The 25,873-nt window shown below is 40.7% G+C and overlaps 1 protein-coding gene across 2 annotated transcripts in view; it reads right to left on the bottom strand.

The window, feature by feature from the left end:
- mical1 (microtubule associated monooxygenase, calponin and LIM domain containing 1) overlaps positions 1 to 25,873 on the bottom strand; it is a 44,199-nt gene that overhangs the window by 2,838 nt on the left and 15,488 nt on the right. For both annotated transcript variants that reach the window (XM_034694978.1, XM_034694977.1), the window contains exons 10-24: positions 25,399 to 25,514; positions 24,086 to 24,212; positions 22,455 to 22,533; positions 22,160 to 22,307; positions 20,986 to 21,176; positions 18,120 to 18,226; positions 17,783 to 17,845; positions 17,447 to 17,696; positions 9,933 to 10,000; positions 8,949 to 9,714; positions 8,752 to 8,867; positions 8,560 to 8,673; positions 5,382 to 5,475; positions 3,269 to 3,362; positions 2,884 to 2,957 (exon numbers count right to left, since the gene is read on the bottom strand). In XM_034694978.1, the coding sequence (XP_034550869.1) occupies positions 2,884 to 2,957; positions 3,269 to 3,362; positions 5,382 to 5,475; positions 8,560 to 8,673; positions 8,752 to 8,867; positions 8,949 to 9,714; positions 9,933 to 10,000; positions 17,447 to 17,696; positions 17,783 to 17,845; positions 18,120 to 18,226; positions 20,986 to 21,176; positions 22,160 to 22,307; positions 22,455 to 22,533; positions 24,086 to 24,212; positions 25,399 to 25,514 (2,407 nt within the window). The remainder of the gene's footprint in view (positions 1 to 2,883; positions 2,958 to 3,268; positions 3,363 to 5,381; positions 5,476 to 8,559; positions 8,674 to 8,751; positions 8,868 to 8,948; positions 9,715 to 9,932; positions 10,001 to 17,446; positions 17,697 to 17,782; positions 17,846 to 18,119; positions 18,227 to 20,985; positions 21,177 to 22,159; positions 22,308 to 22,454; positions 22,534 to 24,085; positions 24,213 to 25,398; positions 25,515 to 25,873) is intronic.

Genomic DNA, 25,873 nt, shown 5'->3' with positions numbered 1-25,873 from the left:
ATACAAATAAAGCTGCCTTGCCTTGCCTTATCACAGACACATATATATCATTCATTCAGTAATTTTTTTATTTGAATTTATTTTGTTATCTATTGTGGATTATTTCATCATTTATTTAGTTATAAATTGGATTTTATCATCTTATGATTTTTACAGATTACCTCTCAGAATTTTCCTATTTTATTCTTTTTTAATTTGCTGTATTTACTTTAAGTGTAGAATCTTATTTTCTTTTACTGGTTTAATATTTTAATGTATTATTATTTGTTTAATTTATTTTATTTTGTTGAGTTTAATTTCCTATCATGAGTTTTAACATCTTATTTTATTTTAGGGATCATGATAGTGTTTCCTTAGTTTGTCAGCAATTTCTTTTATATTTTGTTTTAGTTAATTAATCAATTATCATTATCACTAAACTAGTATTATTATTTATATGTAATCATTATGATTATCATAATTATTATCATAATTATTATCATTATTATTATTATTATTATTATTATTATTATTATTATTATTATTATTATTATTATCATTATTATTATTGTTATTATCATTACTATTATTATTATTGTTATTATTATTATTATTATTGTAATTATTATTATTATTATTGTTATTATTATTATTATTATTATTGTTATTATTATTATTATTATTATTGTAATTATTATTATTATTATTGTTATTATTATTATCAATATTATTATTATTATTATTGTTATTATTATTATTATTATCATTATTATTATTATTATTATTATCATTATTATTATTATTATTAATATTATTATTATTGTTATTATTATTAGGATTAGGATTATTTTATATATCATGTTCTTCACCTTACATAATGGATTGTGAGGTGAGTTTGGGGGTAGGGGCTGGGTCTGGGGTTGGGATTGGGGTGGGGGTAGGGGCTGGGTCTGGGGTTGGGATTGGGGTGGGGGGGTCTTCTTATTTTTTGTATTTTTAATTTATTGTATTTTATTACTCCTGTTATTATTTTTTATGTACATCACTTTGTGTTATAATATCATTGTATGAAAAGTGCTTTACCAATAAAGTCTGATTATATATGGAATAGGGTGCATTAAAAAACCTACAGAGGGTTTTAGCAGTAGTTAAATAAATTTATCAAGATTACTAAAATAATAATCTGAGAGATTAAATAAGAAAAGAGTGATAAAGTGCTAAATTAAACCTCCAAAAAAGCTGAAAGTTTAGGCTTAATACACCAACCTTTGTAACCTCACATATAATTAAAGGCAACCTTTAAACTTCCTGAATTAAAACGGCCTTACAGCAAGTTTAAGCTCTTTTGGCTCAATGTATCCGTACATGCAGCAACCTTTTAATGCAGCTCTTAATGAGCAGAAAACTCCAACTGTGCTCTACCTGCTCCGTCCCCAAACACAAAACACAGAGAATATTGACTCACATCTCTCCAGCGGCTGAGCACTAAACCCAAACTGAATGACAGCGTCGCTCTGCTAGCTCTTAAAGGTTAACCATATCAACCTGAGAGCTGAGATATGTCATCATCATGGTCCTGCCTTGCTTGAGCTCTCCCAGAGGTTGCAGGAAACTTTGTTATCGCAGGTTTAAATTCTTTATCTCTTTAAACTGATCACTCAAAGAAAATTCATTATGCAGGGGAAGTTCAGCCGAAGCCTGCATGTGGCCGCAGCACAGACAGACATGAATCGAATTAAGTCTTTTTGGGACACTCATTATCATTATTATTATCATTCAGCACAGAACCTGTGTGGAGTCATGAAGAATGACTTTGCTATTATTCTGGTGGAAAAAAAACATGATTTGAATAAATTAAGTTAACATTTTTATAAGTTTGGGAGCAGGACCACGCTTAAAAACATACCTTCAATCAAGCTTTCTTAAATGCATTCATCCCACTCCACTCTGTTTGTCTATGATGCTTCAATCCATCCTCCTTCCTTTCCTCTCCTCCTCCTAGTCAGCTCTGTGCATGCCTCCCCTATGTCTCTGTCTAACTCTAGGTACAGTCTTTGCTAAGACTAGCTCAGGGAGAATAACACCTGAGAAAGAACCCCTACCTTGAGTCTTCCCTCAGCCTTCAGTGCATCCTCCAAGACATCATACTATCCCTCTCATCACTATCATCTCCCTCTCTCTTCATCTCCCTCTATCCCTCTATCCCTCTCTCCATCACGGTCTCAGCAGATGTGTGTCTAACATGAGTCTGGTCCTGCTGGAGGTTTCTGCCTGATAAAGGAAGTTTGTCCTTGCCACTGTAACTTGCTAAATGCAGCAAAGTGCTCTGCTCATGGTGGATTAAGATGAGATCAGACTGAGTCCTGTCTGTAAGATGGGACTGGATCTGATCCTGTCTTGATGTTGGGTCTTTGTTAATAATAGAACATAGAGTACGGTCTGGACCTGCTCTGTTTGGAAAGAGTCTGAGGAGAACATTTGTTGGGATTGCTGATCTCATCATGCATACTGACTTTTTATCACATATATAAATCCTATATTGTTATGGTGTGGTCCTTGCTCGTAAACTCTGACTTAAGAGCCTCATGCTACCTTTAGCTGGACATCAGAATGTATTTTTGCACAGGACAAAGTTTGGACTAAAGGAATGATTATTAAGACCAGGAAATGATTGAGTGTACTTGTGGACATTTGAATGTTGCTTTAAGACCTTAAAATAATGAGAACCTGTCCTTTAGAGGATGACTCACTCTAAAAGACTCACTCTGACTGACCTGAAAAAACCTGCAAGCCGAGCAGCACAAACAGCACATAATGAGTCTCAGTTTGTGCTGCTCTCTCAATGTTCCTGCTAAAGAAGCTCGAACAACAAAGATGTTTATGTGCACACAACACTTAACGCACCGGTCAGCTCCATGTACTTCCTGAGCTCCAGCTCCAGCATGCTCTGCTTGTCTTCCAGCTCCAGCTGTCGAGACCTGAGAGAAAAAACAAACAACAGCTGATTCATGTCAACATCACATCCTGCTGTAGCTGCAGGTCCTCATCAGGCCGAACAACAAATAGAGTCTGAGTTTACAGACGATTGGCTGCTCACAGTGTGAGACTAAACAGAGACCACAGTGTTTCAAAGTGGAGCTCTGCTGTTCTGGACCTTCTTGCACATTTGGTCACTCCCATTCTGCACAAAAGCTGCGTTGTCCTCACGCCATGACTGCACAGGCTTTCACTGTGTCTCAGTTATTGAAAGCATGAGAGAGAGAGAGGAAACAAATATGTGGACACTTACGCCACCATGAGGTCGGACTCCTCAGAGACCAGAGCGTTCTTCTCGTGGACGAGCTGGATCCAGTGCTCGATCATGTCAGGAGAGCCGTTGCTGCCTGCAGAGGAAAAATATAGCGTGTGAGACTCAGTTTGTTTGTTTGTTGTGTTGAGAAATAAAAAGAGGAAGACAGGTTTGTATGGAAGTTCTAGATATAGTGTTGTGGAACAAGATTTACTCAACCAGCATGTGAGTGAGTGAGTGTCCCTGAGGAGGAACTGAGGAGCCCCGGGCTCGAATACATCTCTTACTAAATAAACTCCTGGTGCTTGTTTATCATTTAGCAGGTTTATTTATCATTTGGAGAACAGCAGCTCTGTTGTTTACTTTGACATTCATTTTTAAAGAATATACTTTAAATAATGAGGCGTCTTCTTTCAGCATGAAACAACTTTAAGATACGAGCGGACACGAGATCTGTGGGAAAATTAGGGATGTGCATTTGGAGCACAATTACTATTTAATAATCACTGAACTATTCAACCATTATTGGATTAGTTGTGTCATTTCTCATGCTCACATGCAGTCACAGGGAGAGAGGAGAGAAAGACCCATGACTTGCAGATATGCTTGTTATATATTAGCATGTAGATAAACTAGCTTCACATGGGAGAGCAGCTCCATACAAAACTTTCTGACGGCTGCAGAAGTCTCTGCAAGTTTCTCCATTTCTGAATCTCTCAGTGCCACGCCTGTTTACCGGCATCTGACACAAATGCTTCCCCTTTCTTTTGTTATCTAACAGCTTTAAAATATTCTGCGGCCTAGACCAGACTAAAAACTTTCCAAACCATGAGTGTCTGCTTCAAATCAACACGAGAATCTGTCCTACTGTGGATTGTACCCACTTAAAGTAAAACATGACGTCAGACCTGCAGCCTGATCGCTTCTGCACATGCTTTGGCTCCAGCAGCACAATATGTCAGCAGGGCAGGCACTGAGGCAGTGTTTTGGTGTCACATCTCACAATGTGACTCACAAGAGGGAGACTTGTTGTGCTTATTAATATTCAGTCAGTGGTGCTAACGCTTGAGCTGGAGACCTATTTTTTTTGCTTTTAATCTGTATGTTGTCTTTGCCTTTTTGTTTATTTTGCTGCAGACTTATCAGATTCCCAATCAATCCCTCTGGATCTCAGTCTTATTTAGTTTTTATTTCTGCTTTTTGAAAAAACAAAAATGAACCAGATCTTTAAAAGCATGCAAATGTAAAGCCTAACTGGGTGTTGACAGAGTGTTTTGAATTATTCCCATGTAACTGTTCTTGGAACAAATGTTGAGAACCTGTTTATTGGTAGATTCACATGTTGTGAACAATCAAAAAACAAGACCTTTCTGGAGTCCCTGAGCTCCCTTGTCTCGTAGGTTCCTCTTGATCTCTGCTGCTGTGGACGTGCCAGATTCCAGCTGCTACAACTACTACTATCCGTCTCCCCACTATCATCTCTCTCTCTCTTCATCTCCCTCTATCCCTCTCTCCAACTCGGTCTCAGCAGATGTGTGTCTAACATGAGTCTGGTCCTGGTCGAAGTTTCTGCCTGTTAAAGGAAGTTTGTCCTTGCCACTGTAACTTTCATCTCCCTGTCCCATTAAAGTTACTAACCTTAGACCTTTCTGGAGTCCCTGAGCTCCCTTGTCTCGTAGGTTCCTCTTGATCTCTGCTGCTGTGGACGTGCCAGACTCCAGCTGCTACAACTACTACTATCCATCCCACCACTATCATCTCTCTGTCTTCATCTCCCTCTATCCCTCTCTCAAACACGGTCTCAGCAGATGTGTCCAACATGAGTCTGGTCCTGCTGGAGGTCTCTACCTGTTAAAGGAAGTTTTGTCCTTGCCACTGTAACTTGCTAAATGCTGCAAAGTGCTCTGCTCATGGTGGATTAAGATGAGATCAGACTGAGTCCTGTCTGTAAGATGGGACTGGATCTGATCCTGTCTTGATGTTGGGTCTTTGTTAATAAAAGAACATAGAGTACGGTCTAGACCTGCTCTGTTTGGAAACAGTCTGAGGATAATATTTGTTGTGATTTGGTGCTATATAAATAAAGATTGATTGATTGATGTTCGTGTCTTACCGTCCTCTCCTCGCAGAGTTTGCTCCAGCACGACGCCTTTATCCTCCAGCTCCTTAAAGGTCACCTCTATCTCCTCCAGTCTCCTCTGGATGGACTGTGGTCCACATAGACAAACACAAGATTAAGTCTTTAGTTAAATTAAACTCTATCACAGTATTTATGTGCTATTGTGCAGAGACTGTTTCAACAATGACAAAGAGTCCTGATGTGTGTTTTCTGACCGCAGTCATGACTCAAACACTGATACAGCAAAGAATCAGCTCTGTACAGTCAGCTTAAGAGCATGGAGGTTCATTGTGTCATGAAAAAAGGACTATCACTGACTCACTTCTTTATTCTTTATAACTTGAGTTTGTGAATTTGCACTCTATAGAAAAACACCAATCGCTTTTTTGTTGATGTTAAGCTGCTCATGCTATCTTTTTGCAGCCTGCAGGATTAAACCAGACAAACTCTGACCACAAAATCAACCAGAGAGGAAAACTTGAGGGTTATAGTTTGTTAATGCGATCATCATATAACAATTTTATTATCAGAACTATAAACGAGCACTTTTATATTAGTCAGAAAAGCCACTGTCTTGATACTGAATGAGTTGTGTTGTTGTCTTTTTAAAGCTCCAGTGAGGAACTTTTGCTTTGTCTCAATCTGTGGTGATCTCTGTGGACGAAGCAGTATGCCTCATCCCTCTGCTGATTTGTCCTGTGCGTGTGTGATGGGTTGTTTTAATAAAAGACATCTTATCTTTCTTTAAGTACTAATTCAACATTTCCCTCTCTCTGAATCTTTGCCACTGAAAATGTAAAACAGGGTTATTTCTGCAGCGTGCAGTTAATCTCTTTGTCTGACATCTCCCCTGCAGGATCAGTTTCAGGCTTTAGAGTCACTCTGTAGAGTTTTAAGCTGGTTATGAAACAGACCGACATTAATGCTGATGTCTCTTTATGGGTTACAAAAGCAAACGAGACCGTCAGTGATGAAGCTGATATCTGTTTTAGTTATTTGGGATGCTTTGGAGGGTAGGTGCCAGACTAAGTGAGTTGCAGAGACAGCCTTTATTTACATTTTCCACACACAGGGAGTCACATGTTTGACTAAATAAAGACAGGAGGAGGAGATTTTTTTATCTCAAAACTTCCTTTCTGGGGCACCGTTGGTCTAAGCGCGTGCCCCGCATACAGAGGCTGCAGTCCTCATTGCAGTGGTCGCTGATTCGACTCCTTAACACGGCCATTTGTCTGCTTTTCTTTCCCCACTCTCTGCTCCACATATGTCCTGTCTCTCTCCAGCTCTCCAATCCAATAAAGGCAAAAATGCCTCAAAAACATGACTTCAAAAATAAAAAACATCCTTCCAAATTTAAAGGACAGGATCAGCTAGAAGGTAACAGTTACCGCTTTGTCCACAGGGGGCGCCAAACCTCACCCCAAAATAGAAGTTCCTCATGTTGGCTTCAAAGATAACTATTTAGAGACAGTCAACCTTCTCATTGAGTGTCCTTTTTTCATTGTAGTTTATAATGGCCCTGTCACACCTTGACGATTTAGCCAGCGTATGCCAGCTGGTGTACGTCGCATAAGTTATAGGTACGTTTTGTATAAGTTAAGAGCACGCTGAAGCTCGCTGCTATACGTCGTAGCATGGATCATACGTCCAGCATACGCCTGCCATAAGTTGTAGGTAAGTTATGCTATCGTTCACACATGTAGAGCTGTGTGTGTCTGCGTGTGTGTGTGAGTGCGTGAGAAGCCTTGGAGCCCTCACTCAGTGTCGAACAGCAGAGCCTCTGAAACTGAAGCTGAAGCCAGCAGGTCAGAGTGTGGTGGTGTTCAACGATAAAGCTGCTGTTGTTGAATTCGATGAAGTTCACAATGTGACGTTTGTGAAAGCACTGCAGACAATAAGTGTAACTTCCTGTAAAGAGCAGAGGCTGTGTTCCTGCTGGTTTCACTCATCTGACACTCTCCAAGGCTCATTGTGTTCTTACAGAGAGAGACTGCAGAGTTTTTAATAACACACCAATGAAGAGCATCTCATTTCAAAATGTATACATCGTCATTAATGAGCAGCAGCCTTTTTATACACTTCGTCGGCGTTATTACGCTGCCACTTTGCACAAGTGGACTTTAGTTGGGCATAAGTTATGAATATGTTATGTATACGCCCAAAATTGAAAAAAACATCAGTGTATGTCAGCGTGTTAGAGGCATTTTGATACTTCGGGAAAACGCTGGCTAAATGCTCAAGGTGTGACAGAGCCATTAAGAGGCATCAGTGCTAGCTTCAGTCTATTGTATAAACAGTAGAATAATTAAAACGCTAAAAAGGAGCTTTCAATGCCTTCTTTTTTTTGTATATGCTCCGTTTTACAAGACTCATGACTTTGTAATCCCTGCATGAGACTATGGGGTCCCTGAGCAGCTCCTTCAGCAGCAGACTGAGAGACTCCCACCCTGCAGGACGGAGCGCTACCACAGGTCCTTCATCCCATCTGCAATCAGACTGTTTAACACCAGCACTGCTGTGTCCCGTTAATCAGCTGTTCTCATCTTTCATTACACTACATGGAATTTACTATGTGACTTGGCACATTCATAAATAACTACTGTATCCATCTGAATCGCACTGTTCTTCATACTGTGTATGTTTGTTTTTAAATAACCTGGTGCAATTTTTTATCGTGCAATAACTTACCTTATCTATTATCAGATAGAAGTGTACAGAGTGTGTATTTATCTGTAATAGTTGCCATATTTTATTTAATTTTATTTTTACTTTATTTTATTTTATTTAATTTTTATTTTTTATTTAATTTTATTTAATTTTATTTTTATTTAATTTTTATTTAATTTTATTTAATTTAATTTTTATTTTATTTTATTTTATTTTATTTTTCTTTTTCTTTTATTTTATTGTATTTTACCCTTGTCTTTGCTATTATTACTGTTATCATATTTTTTTAACTATGTTAGTACATTGTTGTATTCCCCTGTCCCGTGTTGTAATCTGCTGTAACAAAAGAAATTTCCCCCAACAGGGGACAAATAAAGTATAGCTTATCTTTTCTTATCTTATCTTTCAGGTCAGATTGTAATTTTCCTGTTAAATGAATTAATAAAATATCTAAATGAAAAGAGACTAATTAGTGTTACAAATATCAACAAAGACAGACACTGACCTGGGCATTACGCAGTCGCTGTAATTCACTCATCTTAGCTCGCCGCTCCAGCGTCCTCATCTTCATCAACTCCAACTTCTCCGCCTCGATGGGGTCCACTGGCACCGCCTGAAACTACAGAGAGAGCGTCAGCACCGGAGGAAGCTCACAGTCATGATATTTAATCAGAACAGATCCTAAAGTTCTTCTTACCTTCTCATTAAACAAGTCAATATCATCATGGCCGAACATCTCATCGTCATCGTCGTCGTCATCGTCTCCATCCGCGCCTTCTTCTGAGGCGCTGTGAACGTGTCTGAAAGTTGTTTCTGTGGAAGAAAAGAAAGTGAGTCACTTAGAAAATACCTCTTCCATCAAAGTGAAAGTAGAATCAAGTTGCTCAGACTGACCGACTCTCCCTGGATGATTGATGTGGACGCTGAGCCGCGTGTCTCTGCTGATCCTCGGAGACGACAGATTCCAGGGTGAAAACTTTGACCTCACCCTGGTCTGCCCTCCCGGCATCTCTTTCCTCCTGAAGCAGCGTCGGTTCCTCTTCTCCCGCATGTGCCCTGCCGTGCTCCCGCTCCAGTATCCCTCCTCCTCCTGCCCATCCAGGCCCTCCGCTTTAGGGGGGCTCGGACCTCCCGCTGTAGCAGAAGATGAGGAGCAGGAGGAGGATCCACCGGGGGTCTCTGAGTCTGAGTCAGCGCTGAGGCTCTGGAGATTCACCAGCTGGCTCTTCTCCTCCTCTGTCAGCTGGAGCTTTCGGAGCGACTGCTTGGGGCGGGAGTCTGGAGCCGACTTGGAGTCGTCTTTTGTAGGCGTTGGGTGTTTCTCTGGAGTCAGGGGGTCAAAAAGGTGGATGGTGCGAGGTTTTGCGATTGGAGGAGAGGGCTGAGGGCTGGGTGTGGTCTGCCGAGAGATGCGGGGTTTGGGGACAGGAACAGGGATAAGTTCCTCTGTCTCCTCCTCAGTGTTAGACCAAGGAGTTTCTGATGGCTCTTGGGACTTCGCTGCAGGTTCAGGTACATCCTCTCCTTTAGATTTATGTGAGTAAGAAGAGGGACCACAATCCAGAGTGTGCTCAAACTCCTCATCAGATGGAGAGAGAGTGTATTCATCACTGGAGAGTCCGTTCTCTTCGTTCGTCTCTTTGTGACTTCCTTTGACATCCTGAAGTAAAAATAGAAAGAGCACAAATCCCTGTTTCATATCTTTTGTTTTTGGGAGCACAGACTACAGACGCTCTCATTAGCGGCGTGTAGCTGCTGCAGGCTGACGACATCAGACCAGGCAGCAGAAGGAAGGTATAACATGCAACAGAAGATTGTGCAACTCCAAACACAAAGATTCAACAGAGCGCTCTACATCTGCTCTGCTCAGTGACCCACCTCACACGATGTCTCTGCCCCGTTTCCCAGCTCCAGATCTTCGGAGTGCAGCTCGCAGTAAAACCTCCCTGAGGGGACACGGAAGATAGAAACCAAGGCGTTGAATGAAGTGAGCACTGACGTGATAAGAGGAAAACCCCCCCGCTGTTTTCTTAAATGATTAATCTCATTTCAGTCTAAATGGAAACCCTTTTATGAGACATCTCGGCACAATTTAAAATTAAGTGGCGCTTCACTTATCCTAGCAAATCCCAGCTTTGAGGGAGCATGTCACACAATGTGTGCAAGGAGCTGTACAAAAAAGCAGAACTACAAGCCTCTGGTACTCAACAGCTCCGCATCAAGTGCTTCAATGGAGGGCTAATAGATAAGAAAACAAGAGGCTGCAAGAAGAGATAACAAGACACGAAATATCACAAGAGCAAGGACAGATATTTAGGAAACTCTGACGACTTCTGCAGAATTTAAATGAGGAAGTCTGTGTGCTTCTAGTTACAGTAAACAAAAAGACGTGTTCTACTTCATCTTCTGACTAAAGAGGTTCACAGACAGCAAGACTATAAAAAGAGCTTCTTTAGGATTGATTTAAAGGCACAGTGTGCAGAATATTTGGCAATATTTAGCAGCAGATTCTAGACTGAAAAGCTCCCTTGCTCACCCCTCATGTCGGGGAAACTACGGTGGCCTTTGAGGACAAGAAGCTGCAGTGATGCATGCTAAAAAATGAGCCTCCATATGTCAAGTTTTAACATCATTAACATCCTTCATGCACAACAACCTTTCTCTTTTCTTCTTCGTCTTTCATGCATTTTGCACGGCCCCTTGCTAAATATTAAAACATGCATGTTACTAGTTTGTTCGTTCTGGGCTACCGTAGAAACACGGCAGGGCAAGATGGCCACCTCCATGCTCCTTATGATATAAAAGGCTCATTATATTTCTGGGCATTTTCGCCTTTAATGGACAGGACAGCTGGAGAGAAACAGGAAATGTGGGGGGTAGAGGGTGGGGGAGGACATGCAGTAAATGGTCGAGGCTGGAATCGAGCCAGCAACCTCTGCGACGAGGGCTGTGGCCTCTATACATGGGGCGCACGCTTAGACCGCTAGGACAACGGCGCCCCATAAAAGGCTTATTCTAAGTTAACAAAAAACGAAACAAATTTTACATTCAGATGATTAAACACTGATTTAAACATACTTATGAATATCATATTTGCGCCCCCTCCAAATCGGTGGTGACTGAGCTTTCTCAGTGGTAGCTCCTCCACCCTGGATACTTTTAAATCACGTCTTAAAACTCATTTTTACTCCTTGGCTTTTAATACAGCATGTAAGTTTGTGTAGGTCTCTGTTTGTCTTTTAATTTACTGTATTTTAAATTGTTCCATTATCTATTTCTACTGTTTGTATTTGTTGTGCAGCACTTTGGTAACCTTGTTGATTTTAAAATGTGCAATATAAATATAATGGATTGGTTTGGATTGGATATTCCATTTCTATCAAGTCTGTTCTGCTAAATGTTGCTACATACAGTAGGGATGGGCAGTGATTTTCGAATATTTGAATATTCACTCACTTAGTAAAAATTGGAGAGTTACTTTGACTATTTTCTCATTTTAAAAGTACAATTTTTCATCATTTTTACCAGTGCCTGGTTGTAATACAGTATTCCCGCCAGATGGTGGCTACAGAGCGTCTTAAAGCTGTTTGCTAACTGCATTAAATAACAGAAGAAGAAGAAAACACTAGCAACAGTCATGGCGATTTTCTCCGTTTATAAATCTCACACTACTACACACGTATTTCCAGAGACTGAGCATGGCTGTAAAATGTAAACCCAGACGCCATGCCATGTCACAGAAACACCGACATAAAGATCGAGACAGACGCTGTCAGTGCCTGCTACTAGCTGCACCTCGGCCTGCTGCTGGTTAACGCGACTGCCACACAAGTACACACAAGAATAGTATTTTGTCTTGGAATTCCCATCCCTAAAATACAGCACACTGCTCCTTTAAAATCTCTGTGTGGGCGAGATCCAACTTTTCTCTCTCAGCCCTTTAAAAATCTCTAATGGAGCTCACTCTTGCTCCTGGCTGACCTCAGGTCAAAGCTGAAGCTCAGGAAGTGACCGAGTCTTTCCAGTTGCAGCTCCACAGCATCTGAAACTCTGCCTCTTTAAATTTCTGATCATACGTTTGCATTTAAACATCAGTTGCATCCTTGCATCTGTATTCATAACATAACACAAAGTACATCTCTCTTCAAAGCCTGCTTATGTATTTCTCTCTGTTTTTTTCTGTCCTCTTTTAAATCACGAAAACAGTCTGACAAAAACATTTCTCACTGAGAACCTCGACAAGAAGGGGAACAAAAAACAGAACAAACAAACAAACCCTACGGAGTCCATGCAGCATATATTCCACCGGCCTGATCTGAATTATTTCATCCCACACTTTGTCCATTTTGTCACAATCACAGACACGAGCAGTGGAGCTCCCACCTTTCTCTCACTCACCCACACACAGCTCTGCTTCCAAGTTTAAGTGGTGCTAATTTGGAAGGAGGCCAGTGAGATCTATTTAATATCTTTCAGACAATGAACTGTGACTGTATTTCACGTGAATGACGACACCTTTCTGATGACGCTCTTTCCAGCATGCTTTAGTTTAGGCCCTCACGTTTTGGCATTTGCTTGTTTGTTCGATCTTGCATAAAAACACTTCCTGTCTTCAAACAAACCTCAAACTTCACTTTCAATCCTTTGCTTTTTGCTCTGCATGAAAGTTGCGGTTCTACCGTTTTATCCCCCTGTTGTCTTCATATTAGTCTCATTAATGTTGCTTTTATGGTTTCATGTTTCACTGATCATCACTTCTGTCAACTTCTGTTATTATCAAATGATCTTTATAAATATATTTAGACTGGATTGGATAAACGTCCAGTGTTGGAGAGATTTTGAAGCAGCTTGCTGGTATTCAAACAATGTTAATCTTTTTAACAATTCCCCCTCTTTGCACGAAATGTGAAAACAATGCAAGAGCGAGACAATCCAGATCATACAAAGCATGGTGTTACAAAATGAGCAAACAAAATAAAACTGAAATCAAACAAGAAAATCAACAAAAAGGAACATGAGTGGAAGTTGAGGCATGAGGAAGTAGAGTAAGAGGAGAGGTTTGTGTGTAAATATGCATCTAAGAACGTGTTGGTGTGTGTCCATGTTGTGTGGAGGTGATTTATAAAGGATGAAGTCGGGAGTTAAAGACTGGAGGTCAACATTAAAGCTAGGGTTGATAGTCATGGAAAACTAGCATGAATTTGAATGAAGCATTTCCTTAGGACTCTGTCTACACATTATGTATTGATTGCTATCAGGACGTAAATATCATTTTAACAAGTAGAACAAAAAGTGTATCTAAATCTGATTACCAACCCCAGCTTTAACATTTAGTCTGAAGAGTGATTCAAGTACTTCAGCTGCTTTCCTTGCCTCTTTTTTAATCATTATTATTACCCGGCTCTCTTACTGATCTTTCGATTGTGTAAGATGCTTAAGTCTGATTGGCCAAAACCTCTTGACAGAGGGGAGTAACTCTGCAAGCGATTCAGGAGACTCAAGGTTGGATCTGTGGTCCAGTGTTACTTGGATAAAAACCTGTACTGATCAATGTCTGAAATTAGAATTCCTAATGATAGTTGGGAGGAGACAATCAGAAAGACCCAACTCGGTCAAGGCATGATGGCTGTCTAACATGAGTCTGGTCCTGCTCGAGGTTTCTGCCTGTTAAAGGAAGTTTTTCCTCGCCACTCTAACAAGCTAAATACTGCGATGTGCAATGCTCATGATGGAGTAAGGTGGGGTCAGGCTGAGTCTTATCCTGTACTGAAGTTGGGTCTCTGTTCATAATTTGACATAGAGTGGTCTAGACCTCCTATGTTTGTAAAAGCGTCCTGAGATAACGTTTGTCTCCTGCAGTCTAAGCCCGGCCTTAGGAAGAAAGCAATGTCAGTGAGTGGATGTGAAAAGAGTGGATCAAGTTGAAACTTCTGCTGATATCAGGTGTGCAGAATACAGCTTCAGCAGTAAGCAACAATTCACTTATTGCTTTTCTTACTGATCTTCCTGTTGTGTAAGATGCTTGATTCTGATTGGTCAAAACCTCTTGACGAAGGGGAGTAACTTTCACTAATGAGGAGTCTGCAAGCGATTCAGGAGACTCAAGATTGGATCTGTGGTCCAGTGTTACTTGGATAAAAACCTGTACTGATCAATGTCTGAAATTAGAATTCCTAATGATAGTTGGGAGGAGAGAATCAGAAAGACCCAACTCGGTCAAGGCATGATGGCTGTCTAACATGAGTCTGGTTCTGCCTGAGGTTTCTGCCTGTTAAAGGAAGTTTTTCCTCACCACTGTAACTAGCTAAATACTGTGAGGTGCAATGCTCATTGTGGATTAAGGTGGGGTCAGACTGAGTCTTGCCCTGTCTTGGTGTTGGATCTCTGTTGATAATTTGACATAGAGTGGTCTAGACCTCCTATGTTTGTAAAAGCGTCCTGAGATAACGTTTGTCTCCTGCAGTCTAAGCCTGGCCTTAGGAAGAAAGCAATGTCAGTGAGTGGATGTGAAAAGAGTGGATCAAGTTGAAACTTCTGCTGATATCATCTTCTGCAGCAGTAAGCAACAATTCACTTATTACTTTTCTTACTGATCTTCCAGATTTGTGTAAGATGCTTGATTCTGATTGGCTAACACCCCTTGACAATGGTTATTAACTTTGACTATCATGAGTGACACCAGAGGCAAACTGATCACACATCATGTCAAATCAATCAAACCGCAGAGCTCAGAGATGAAGGAGAGCTGAATGAGGACAGTTTCATGTTAAATCGATCCAACAGGGAGAGAAGAATCCATCGCCATGGAACACTGACTGACGTGGAATCACTGGGACTACTTTTTAATAAACTGCACCTGCTAACCAAACATTATCCATTACTTATCTTTATTTTTTTGCAAAGTTAACAAGTGGAAACCTCAGATAATCTTCTGCCCGACTCACATCTACGCTTTCACCCCTCTGACCGGCTGGGGCCTTTTGCTGACCGAGGAGAAAGCACACCCAGATAATGCAATATTCATAAGTATTGATAAATTCTGATGATTAATAAATGTTCAGAGAAGCTGCTGGAGGCTTTATCTAAGAGGTATCTGACCGACTGAGTGACCCAGCTTTGTGCTGTACTGATGTATCTGCAGGCAGGTGTATGACTGACGGACAGGCATTGTGGACTAAACCGAAGCTGGCATCGCTCTCTCTCTTCCAATGAAAGGGATTTTTTTTTTGTGATTATGTAAGATCTGTGAACATGTTGGACTTTTACACAATCAACTCGAACTGGTATTTCTCACTGGCCTGTGACTCTCTGTATTCAAACGCGTGTGTTTCATGCACACTCAATTCAATCATTTTTTGGGAAAGCAGTTTGAACTAATTCTCTCGTTAACCACAGCAGATTTCTCCCTTGGGCAGCTACTCTAGCTCGGCTTCCTTCATTCTGAAGTAGATAAAGCTTATTACAGTTTGTCCTCAAAGTAGCTCCTCCAAAAAACTGCAAGTATTCCCCATTTGTAACCTGCAGACTGAGCCCTCACAGACCACAGTCATATCTACTCTTGTGTGTTCAAGGTCATCGTGACATCTCTGCCATGGTGCGAGACTGCAAAGCTTTAAAAGCCTCTGATAGAAAGGCCAAAAGATTACAACAGCCTGAGAGGGAGCTAGTCAGAAATAGTGAAGAAGGGGGCCGCCGGTTTGGTTAGCAGTGCCTTCCTTTCACCTCCAAGGTCAGGTTTTGGAGCTGGGGATGACGTCAGATCTGAGCTGACACAACTCAGCCATTAGTTCCTGTTGTTGTTGGCAAATCTGAAGTGCTGACAACACAGTTAGAGATAGTTTGTGGGTGAAAGCAACATGATAGCATGTCCACAGAAAGAGAACTATCTGTGGGATTGCTTTGATTACACAGAAAAAGACTAAGCTGCAAAGAAACACTGATAAAGGTAGAGGTTTTTAACAAGTGAGGCAGGGAGAAGCCATCTTGGATTTTAAGCTCAGGGTTACTGAAGTTGGTCTGAGTTTCCAACCTCAGGGGGCGTTCTGGGTGACGTATTCAACGGGCATCTAGGAACTTCTTACTTTTGAGTAGGGTTGTGCATTTCAAGCCAAAATAGTATTTGATAATCATTGGCATCTCCCCCCTACACACACACCCACCTGTCCCATTACCAGCCCGTTTGTGTGGCAGTCACGTTAACCAGCAGCAGGATTAGGTGCTGCTAGCAGTGGACACTGTCAGCATCTGTCTCGATCTTTACGTTGGTGTTTCTGTAACGCAGCGTGGCGTGTGTGTTCACATTTTACAGCCATGCTCAGTCTCTGGAAATACGTGTGTAGTAGTGTGAGATTCAGAAATGACTGTCGCAAGTGTTTTCTTCTTCTTTTGCAATTTAATGCAGTTAGCATTCTTCTTCTTAAGACGCTCTGTAGCCACCCTCTGGCGGGAATACCGTATTACAACCAGGCACTGGTAAAAACTTTGAAAAATTGTACTTTTCAAAGTAGCTCTTTAGTTTTTACAAATGTAACCAATATTCGAAAATCATTGCCCATCTCTACTTTTGAGATCAAATGGAACGCACCACAAAGCATGCGCCCCCTGCACATAGCTTGCAGGCTTGTGTCTTGACCCTTTGGTTGCATGCTCCCTCCCTCTACTTCCCACATGTCTCCAGCTGTCCTGTCTCATAGATGTGATAAAAGCCCCCCAAAATAACCCCAAAAAGGAAAGCTGGGAGTTTAACCTTGACTCAGAGGAGTTAGATCTGTTCTGATAGATACATAAAGAAATGATGTTCTTTTTTTGGGAAGGTTTTTTTTTGCCTTTAATGGACCGGACAGCTGAAGAGAGACAGGAAATGCAGGGAGCAGGGAGCGGGGGAAGACATGCAGCAAATGGCAGAGTCCAGGAATCGAACCCACGACAGCTGCAACGAGGATTAAAGACTCTGTATATGGGGCACATGCTTAGAGCGCAAGGCTAGCAGTGCCCCAGCTCTAAGGCTTTCTTTTCTGGAACAGGCAGGCAGCTGACGTAGTGATTTGATGCATTAATAAACTTTAAAGCAGGTACTTTTGCATCATGTTGGCATTCCCGCTCAACGTAATTCAGGTACTGTTTCATTAATGTTATTGTTCTACATCTTTATAAGAAGCTCTTTTGGTTTTCTTGGGTGTAAATTGGAAAACTAAAATGTCACCGCTGTGTTGCGATGTGTGCATAAATAAATCAGTGAAGTCTGCTAAAGTCTGAACTCGGAGTGAACTCTGGAAATCTGCAGAAATGCTGCTCGAGGTCCCCTGTGATTTCAGAAAACTTGTGGGTGTAGCAGCCTCAGCACTTGTGAGTCCGCTCTCAGTGAAGTCTGGAGGTTTGGATGCGGCGCTCACCTGTACTCAAGTCGTAGGTGTATCCTCCCTGTCTGAGCGTGATGCTGCACTTGTGGCAGGTGAAGCAGCTCCGGTGGAAGAACTTGCCCTCAGCACTGATGCGCTCCAGCAGGTAGACCCTCTGACCGCAGAAGTAACACTCCTCACTGTTTGTCATTGATGCACTAGAACCAGAGTCCGGTTCAAACTCAGGAGCAGGATCAGGATCAGGTGTGGGACTGAGCTGAGGGGACACAGGAGGCACCACCGTCTGAGGGAAGATATCAGATGTTGAAGTTAAACACAGAGATGCAACAAAATAAGAAAAGAAGACAAAGAAAGGAAGCTGGAACTCACTCTGTCCTCATCTCCCATCCTTCTCTCACTTTCTCTCCCTCGTTTCAGAGATGACAACTTCTCCTGCAGAAAAATAAGACCTCATTAGCTTGATTATGTAAAAATTCAAGAGACAAAACCCTCGCACCATTTAATGACCAACTGAGAAACACTTCCCTTGACCTAAAAATGTGTCCTGAAACAGAGAAATCACACTGCAAACAAATATGAGTCACGTCTGAAGGCTCAGACGTGAACTCCAGCCAGCCAGCCCGTCTGTGTGTTGGAAAAATATCTTTATCAAACATTTCTGGGTGCTGTGTAAACACCGAGCTGTAGTCGGTCACGGTGGGCGTACCTTGCGTCTTTGCAGAGAGTTGTGCTTCAGCTTGTTCAGGAAGAAGACAGCTGACTGTGTCTGGGAGAGGGTGAGAGGCTTGGACGATGGCAGGAAGACTGCAGAGTCTGGATTCAGCAGAAAGGAAGACAGAAAGGAGCATGGAAGAGAGGGAAACACAATGTTTAGTTTAATTCTGGGATGCAAACTGGGAAAATAACTGAGTGCTGCTGCTGCTGGCCTACTTGCAGCTTTGCATACAGAGGCTTAAAATATTCCCTTTGTTCCTTTTTGTAATATCTTCAAGGTATGTCCTTTTATGCTGAATTCTCTGACAGGAATATAAATAATCCCTTTTACATGTATTTTCTGGAACGCCACAGCAGCAGCAGGAGCTGAATTTAACTTGTCAATCCTCATAAAAACTCCTTAAGCTCCGGCTCTGACTAACACTCCCACTCTTTCATCACTGAGATAAGGTAACCGGAGACTGACAGCTCCCCTCCTGCCTGCACATCAGTCAGCGGATCCTGAGCAGAGCAGAGCAGCGCAGCATCACAGACACAGAGCGAGCGTACATCATCACACCCACTTCTGCTCATTCATTGCCTCCCAAACGCTGGGATCCACATTCAAACTCCTCCTGCTGCTGCAAACAGTGTGAAAATACCTCTGCTGCAAAGAGCCGGGGGAGAATCGTCCTCCAGGGCAGGAATAGTAGATCCCCTTGAAGAAACCCCTTATGGGCAGATCCTCACCGTGCCTGTTCCCTCTGCCTGCTGCTGGCTTAGTGCAGGAGCAGCAGCAGCAGCACCAGTACAGGCTGGCTCTGTGCACAGCACTGGCCACTTAAGCCCAATGAATTCTGGGTAATCAGCTCTTAAAGAGACAGCAGCAGTTTGATCACTTCTCAACACCAAACACATCTCAGTGGGAGGACACCTGACCCTTTTAAGGTGATGTTAATACTGAGCGGTGTCTTAGCAACAGAGTTATGTAACACTGATGCTGCTGTCAATATTAGCTGAAATATATCAGCAGACAAACTGCATTTGAAGTGTGAATCAATAAATCAAGAAAAAATTAAATGGGATCGGTCGCAAAGGGATTTTTTTTGCCCTTTAAAATCAGACTGGATTGATTTTCTTTCCACCTTTGCACAAAAAGAAACTTGAAGAGGAATCATAGCCGGGTTATTTATCAAGAGGATCACACGTAGAAGAGTTTGTTCAGATGTTTCAGAGCAAAAACAAAGAATGTGGAAATAAGGGACAAAAGTTTTTAAAAGTAAACTCAAGACTTACCTTTTTAATCTAGCTTTTAATTTGGAGTAATTTGTTTTTAGTCCTGGACTGCATTATTATCATTATAATCATTGCTTTAACATTTATTTATATTAATTAAAGGTGACATATCATGCAAAATTGACTTTTTAATGGTTCTCTACCTGAAATATGTGTCCCTGTCTACAAACCCCCCGAGAATGAAAAGAATCCATTCTGCCCCTGTTCTGATTTCTCCACCTTTCTGTAAATGTGTGTGAAACGAGCCGTTTCAGACTTCAGTGTTTTTGTTACGTAACAACAATATCCGGTCTGTCACGGAGTCAGAGCTCAGAGCTTGTTCAGCCCATAGACTGTATAAAATAATACTGAATCCCTCCTCCATTTTTCATTACCTGCACACATGTGTGCTAACAAGGAGCTTAGGAGGGAGGCATGCTAGTTGTAGGCTGTCTTAATAAACACAAAGGTCGGTATTACTCCCCACGTCTGCAGATTTGAAGATCTAGTGGATGATTTTTATTTATCATGGATAAGTGCTAGCGCTAGCTAGCATAGCCACATAGCTACATGTTTGTAGCTGTGTACCAAGACACACGTCTACATACTGATAAATAAAACAACAAGAAACACTAAATCTGTGACCAATCGTTCAGAAAGGTCCTGCTACAGGCGCCTCTCCGTCAGGATCAGATTCTGGATCAGATTCAGAGGGTTGAAGTAACGTGATCTCTGAGCAGCCGTGTATATTCAGCCAACATGTAAACATTAGATCAACGTGCTGGACAGCCGAGGCTCATCCACTTCCCGAGGGGGCGTGGTCAGAGAGAAAACAGAGTGTTCTGAGGAGGTCTGAAGAAGAGGGTTTTTCAGGCAGACCAAAATCTGATTTCAAAGTGTTTTTTTGAGCATAAACTTTAAAGACATGTTTTGGGGACCTCTTAGACCAATATATATTGATGAAAAAAGCGTGATATGTCACCTTTAATTATTTATCTATCCCTTATTTCTTGTATTCATCTGATCTGGTCAATGCTACCTTATTTTTAACATTTCTTTCCATTTTTACTTATTTTATTAATTTTACTGTATTGATTTTATTTCATTTATTTAAATATTTTATTTTTATATTTATTTATTCATGCTTTTTATAATTTGACCATTGCTGCTATTTTCTGTCTCCGTTATTTTGTGAAGCACTTTGGGCTGCATGCTTATATGTATGATAGGTGCTATATAAATAAAGTTGAGTTGAAATGCATGAAGCACTCTTACTAAAACAACCACATTTTACTTTATATTCATGAACCTGTTTTATAAATTTTCTGCATTTTGTTTGTGTTTAATTTTTGCATGAGCCCTTACAGGAGGTTGAAAATGTTAGCCTATAACTTGGTGCATGTGGCACAAACTGTCATTAACTGCATGCTTCTTAAAATCAATCTCAATGAGTGATTAGCATCATTGTAGTTTAACATTTTTGCCACTTCATCTTCTTTAAAGTAACTTAATTAAAACTCCACAGAAGCATTAAATCAAATGTGTCAAATAAGTGACCTTGAACAGCTGGAGGAGCTGATCATAAATCAAACCCAGACTCGTACCTTTCCCCGGCACAGTGAAGGCCTTCTGGATCTGTGTGAGGTAGAGGACCATGGAGAGTTTGTCGATCTGTCCGCTGTTTGCTAAATCTGCAGCAGACATGACGGGAGGGATCCCCAGCTCCGTCTCTGACACGCTGAAGGCCAGCTGGTTGTTGTGTACGGCGTTGGACTCATCCAGAGAGGACATGTCTCTGTGGGGGAGACGGACATTTATCATTACTCATGAGGATGAATCATGAAAAGCACAGATGATCAGGAAATTTGATTTTGGTGAGTTTTCAAGGTAAAATGTGTGAAATGAAAATACTTCATGCTAATTTATTTTAAAGCATCAGATTAAATATACATCATCAATCATTTCATAATCACACAGCAGCATCCTATAGCCTCATTTTATTGGAGCCATAGGAGGGCCATAAAGATTTAATGAATAAAAACACAAGACTATAAAAGTGATCATAATGAGAAAACTCATTTCAGGAATTAAAAGGCAAAAATTACTCAATTATAAAAATATGAAAAGGTCAGTCTTTTTTTTTTGACACTTTGCCAGATCATTTCTTTATAAAACAAAACATTCATGCAATTTTTTTTGTTGTTGTTTATATTTCCATGTATTTTCTTCCTGTGTATTTTATTGCTATAAAATTCAGTGCAGGAAAAAACAGGTAAAGTCAGTTTACTTGGAATTAAAATTGAAAAATAAAATAGTAAAATAAATAAAAATGAATTAAATAAATGATCTGACAATTAAAAAGTAGAAAAAATAAATATAAAACATATAAAAAAAATCCCTTTTAAATTGTATGCATGCAAAAAATAAACATTGTTCTGGATTTTAAGAAAAATAATGTTTAATATATATATTTGGTATCATTATATTTCCAAATAATCTTTTCCCCTTGAATTTATTATTTATTTAGTGCAATGCAATTTAATAGAGCATGAAACTGATGTGTTACACAGAGAGCTTATAGCTTAGGCTTATATCAAACTCTTGTTCCTATATGGGCTTCAACATATGCTCTGAAATATTCATATATGCAGTGTGACCTCTTTATACATTTTTTAATCTTTGTCAGAGTTATTTCTTTATTGCGCTCCTTTGACTGCCAAAGTCTAACAGTGCAGTTTGCCAGATAAAGAACCGGCTGGTTTCAGGGTTGGGACTCACATGAGCTGAGGTTTGAAGTGGTGGATCAGAGCGCACAGAGCCAGTCCAGACCTCCAGGACTGGGTGAAATCTTTCACATCCACGTTCTTATAACCCGCTGTGTGTTTCTGGCACCATTTCAACAACTCTTCAAAACCACTGACCGAATCTGAGAAGACAAACACAGAACGTTCATACATTGTGGTTTCCTGGATAGAAAAGAACTCTGAAAGCTAAATACAGTGAATGAAATGTTTTTATGATGTGTTCACAAAACCAGAGGTCACAGCTCCTGCGAAATGAAAGAACAGCTGACCTTGACGCATGGGAGTGAAGTTGCTCTTCTGTTTCTTGATCGATGGATTTGATTTATCAACATCAAACAGGTGCTGCACCTGCAAAGAGAGACAAATACATGAGACAAACATTAGAGGAGTGGACTAAATCAGCCTTTAACAAGCTGACTGAAGTTTTCAAACAAGGGAAAGCAGGATTGGCATTTACTCTCTGTTATCTGAGTGTTTTCTTAAAGGTGACATATCACGCTTTTTTCATCAATATATATTGGTCTAAGAGGTCCCCAAAACATGTCTTTAAAGTTTATGCTCAAAAAAACACTTTGAAATCAGATTTTGGTCTGCCTGAAAAACCCTCTTCTTCAGTCCTCCTCAGAACACTCTGTTTTCTCTCTGACCACGCCCCCTCAGGAAGTGGATGTGCCTCGGCTGTCCAGCACGTTGATCTAATGTTTACATGTTGGCTGAATATACATGGCTGCTCACAGACCCGCATTACTTCAACCCTCTGAATCTGATCCAGAATCTGATCCTGACGGAGATGCGCCTGTAGCAGGACCTTTCTGAAGGATTGGTCACAGATTTAGTGTTTCTTGTTGTTTTATTTATCAGTATGTCGACGTGTGTCTTGGTACACAGCTACAGCTACAGCTACAGCTATGAACATGTAGCTATGTGGCTATGCTAATTAGCGCTAGCACTTATCCATGACAAATAAAAATCATCCACTAGATCTTTAAATCTGCAGACGTGGGGAGTAAAACCGACCTCTACCAGAAAGGCAGCAGGACCTTTTATGAAGGATTGGTCACAGATTCTGTGTTTCTTGTTGTTTTATTTGTCAGTATGTAGACGTGTGTCTTGGTACACAGCTACAGCTACGACATGTAGCTATGTAGCTCTGCTAATTAGCGCTAGCAATTATCCATGATAAATAAAAATCATCCACTAGATCTTCAAATCTGCAGACGTGGGGAGTAAAACCGACCTTTGTGTTTATTAAGACAGCCTACAACTAGCATGCCTCCCTCCTAAGCTCCTTGTTAGCACACATTTGTGCAGGTAATGAAAAACGGAGGAGGGATTCAGTATTATTTTATACAGTCTATGGGCTGAACAAGCTCCGAGCTCTGACTCCGTGACAGACCGGATATTGTTATTACGTAACAAAAACACTGAAGTCTGAAACGGCTCGTTTCAGCACACATTTACAGAAAGGTGGAGAAATCAGAACAGGGGCAGAATGGATTTGTTTCATTCTCGGGGGGTTTGTAGACATGCCAGGGACACATATTTCAGGTAAAGAACCATTAAAAAGTCAATTTTGCATGATATGTCACCTTTAAAGTTAGACTATTGGAATCTGATAAAAATGTATTGTTTTGAACATAAAAATCTCCCTTCAGTTCCTTAAAATATGAATTAAAACAGATTTACTATACTGAGCTCATCAAAGGAGCAGATTCACATTAAACACAGTTAATAAATATTTCCCTGTTGTTGCACAAGATCGTAAATAATCTCTTTTTTATTGAAGATACTCTAGTTTTTTAAATCTGTGTATGCTTGACTGTAATCCGTGTCTTTGAATAACCTCCATGTAGATTACAGTAACTCTCTGTTGGGTAAATAAAGGATGTTCGGGGCTGACCTGGTTGCTGCTGATGGAGGACAGGTTGACTCTGGTGTAGCGTGTTTTGGGGTTGATGCTGTAGGCGGCGTAGTTCTTGCTGGTGTTTTCTGGCGTGGTCTGGGAGAGGGCCTGGTAGATACTCTCTCTGTTCATTTCAGAAGAAACGAAAGAAGGTCGTTTATGGGAATTATACTCTGTTTATGAGTCAGTTGGGGAACATGAGGATGCATTGTCTTGAGACGAGAAAAAGGAAACTAACACCAAATAATGACAAAGTGTGATCACACATTTTTTTTAACTTTCTGAATGACAGAGACAGAACTCTTTACAAAAACTACCACGGTCTGACATTCACTTGTCTACTATCCGTCTCACCACTATCATCTCTCTCTTCATCTCCCTCTATCCCTCTCTCCAACACGGTCTCAGCAGATGTGTGTCTAACATGAGTCTGGTCCTGCTGGAGGTTTCTGCCTGTTAATGGAAGTTGCAAAGTGCTGCAAAGTGCTCTGCTCATGGTGGATTAAGATGAGATCAGACTGAGTCCTGTCTGTAAGATGGGACTGGATCTGATCCTGTCTTGATGTTGGGTCTTTGTTAATAATAGAACATAGAGTATGGTCTAGACCTGCTCTGTTTGGAAAGAGTCTTCAGATAACATTTGTTGTGATTTGGTGCTATATAAATAAAGATTGATTGATTCAATTGAATAATCTGCAGTCTTATTTTGAAATGTGTGAAAAAAAGACCATAAATGACCAGTTTGATCAACCTCAACAACTTTACATTCACCTTTCTTTCATATTGTGAATCTCAAAAGCTCAAAATGATCACATTTTATTGGCAAATTATTCTTATGACATAAAGGAGTTGTGTTAAATTTGTTTGAAAAATATGCAACCAAGCATTCTTGTCTTTTAATTTATTACATATGGTGTTCATTCTTTTTATTTGTCTGTTTGTTAAAGGGAGACACAAGTAAGCCAGGACTTCCAGCTAGCAATGCAGTTTTGTCAGCTACACTAAATGTCTGTGAAGGTTTTTAGTCATCCAGGTCATGGTGATTCAAAGCTTCATCCGAATAGGCAACTGGTACCAAGTCCAGTCCAACTAATATCTAATAGAGTTTGAAAGGAGTAAACAGAGGTAACACTTTCTCTCTTTTTAAAGCATTGCACAATATCAGTGAATAATCAAACTGTCCCCAGTAGATAGTGAAGAAACAGGATGCAGTTGCATCATTGACTCCAGTATCTTGTGCAGGATGTTGCTCACGATGTAGAGATAGAGTTATTTTCTTTGTCTTGTGTGCTTTTAATCAACACACTCACCGTTCAGCCAAGACCTTGAGATGTGGGACCCCCATACCCCAGCTCCTCACCATCCACGCTGTGTCGAAAGCAGCTAGAAACCCTCTGGCGATGCCCGTACCCAGAGGCCAGAAAGGCTGCACAGCACAGAGAACACAAGAAGAAGAAGAAGAAGAAGAAGAAGTCAGTGTAGCACATTAAGATGGTCTCAGTGTTGTCAGGAAGTGGAGCAGAAACATTTCATAGTGAGTGAGTATCACATTAAGAGGCGGATTAAAAGTTAGGGGACCGAAAGACAACACAGCTGCCCAGCATTTCAGACTCTGCACACCGACTCCTCAAATTTCCAAACAGCTACAATCTCATGTAAACAAGAGGGAGAGTCCACAGCTGGAGGCTGCAGCGGGACACAAGGGTGTTTTCATTAACATGTTAGGATGAGAATGCAGATACACAGCGCTGACAATGATTCTATCTGTGTTATTTAGTTATACAA

Source organism: Notolabrus celidotus, chromosome 11, assembly GCF_009762535.1.
Source record: "Notolabrus celidotus isolate fNotCel1 chromosome 11, fNotCel1.pri, whole genome shotgun sequence".
Taxonomy (NCBI): Eukaryota; Metazoa; Chordata; class Actinopteri; order Labriformes; family Labridae; genus Notolabrus; species Notolabrus celidotus.
Note: the sequence above shows the minus strand (reverse complement) of the source record. Positions and strands in the feature narration are given on the sequence as shown.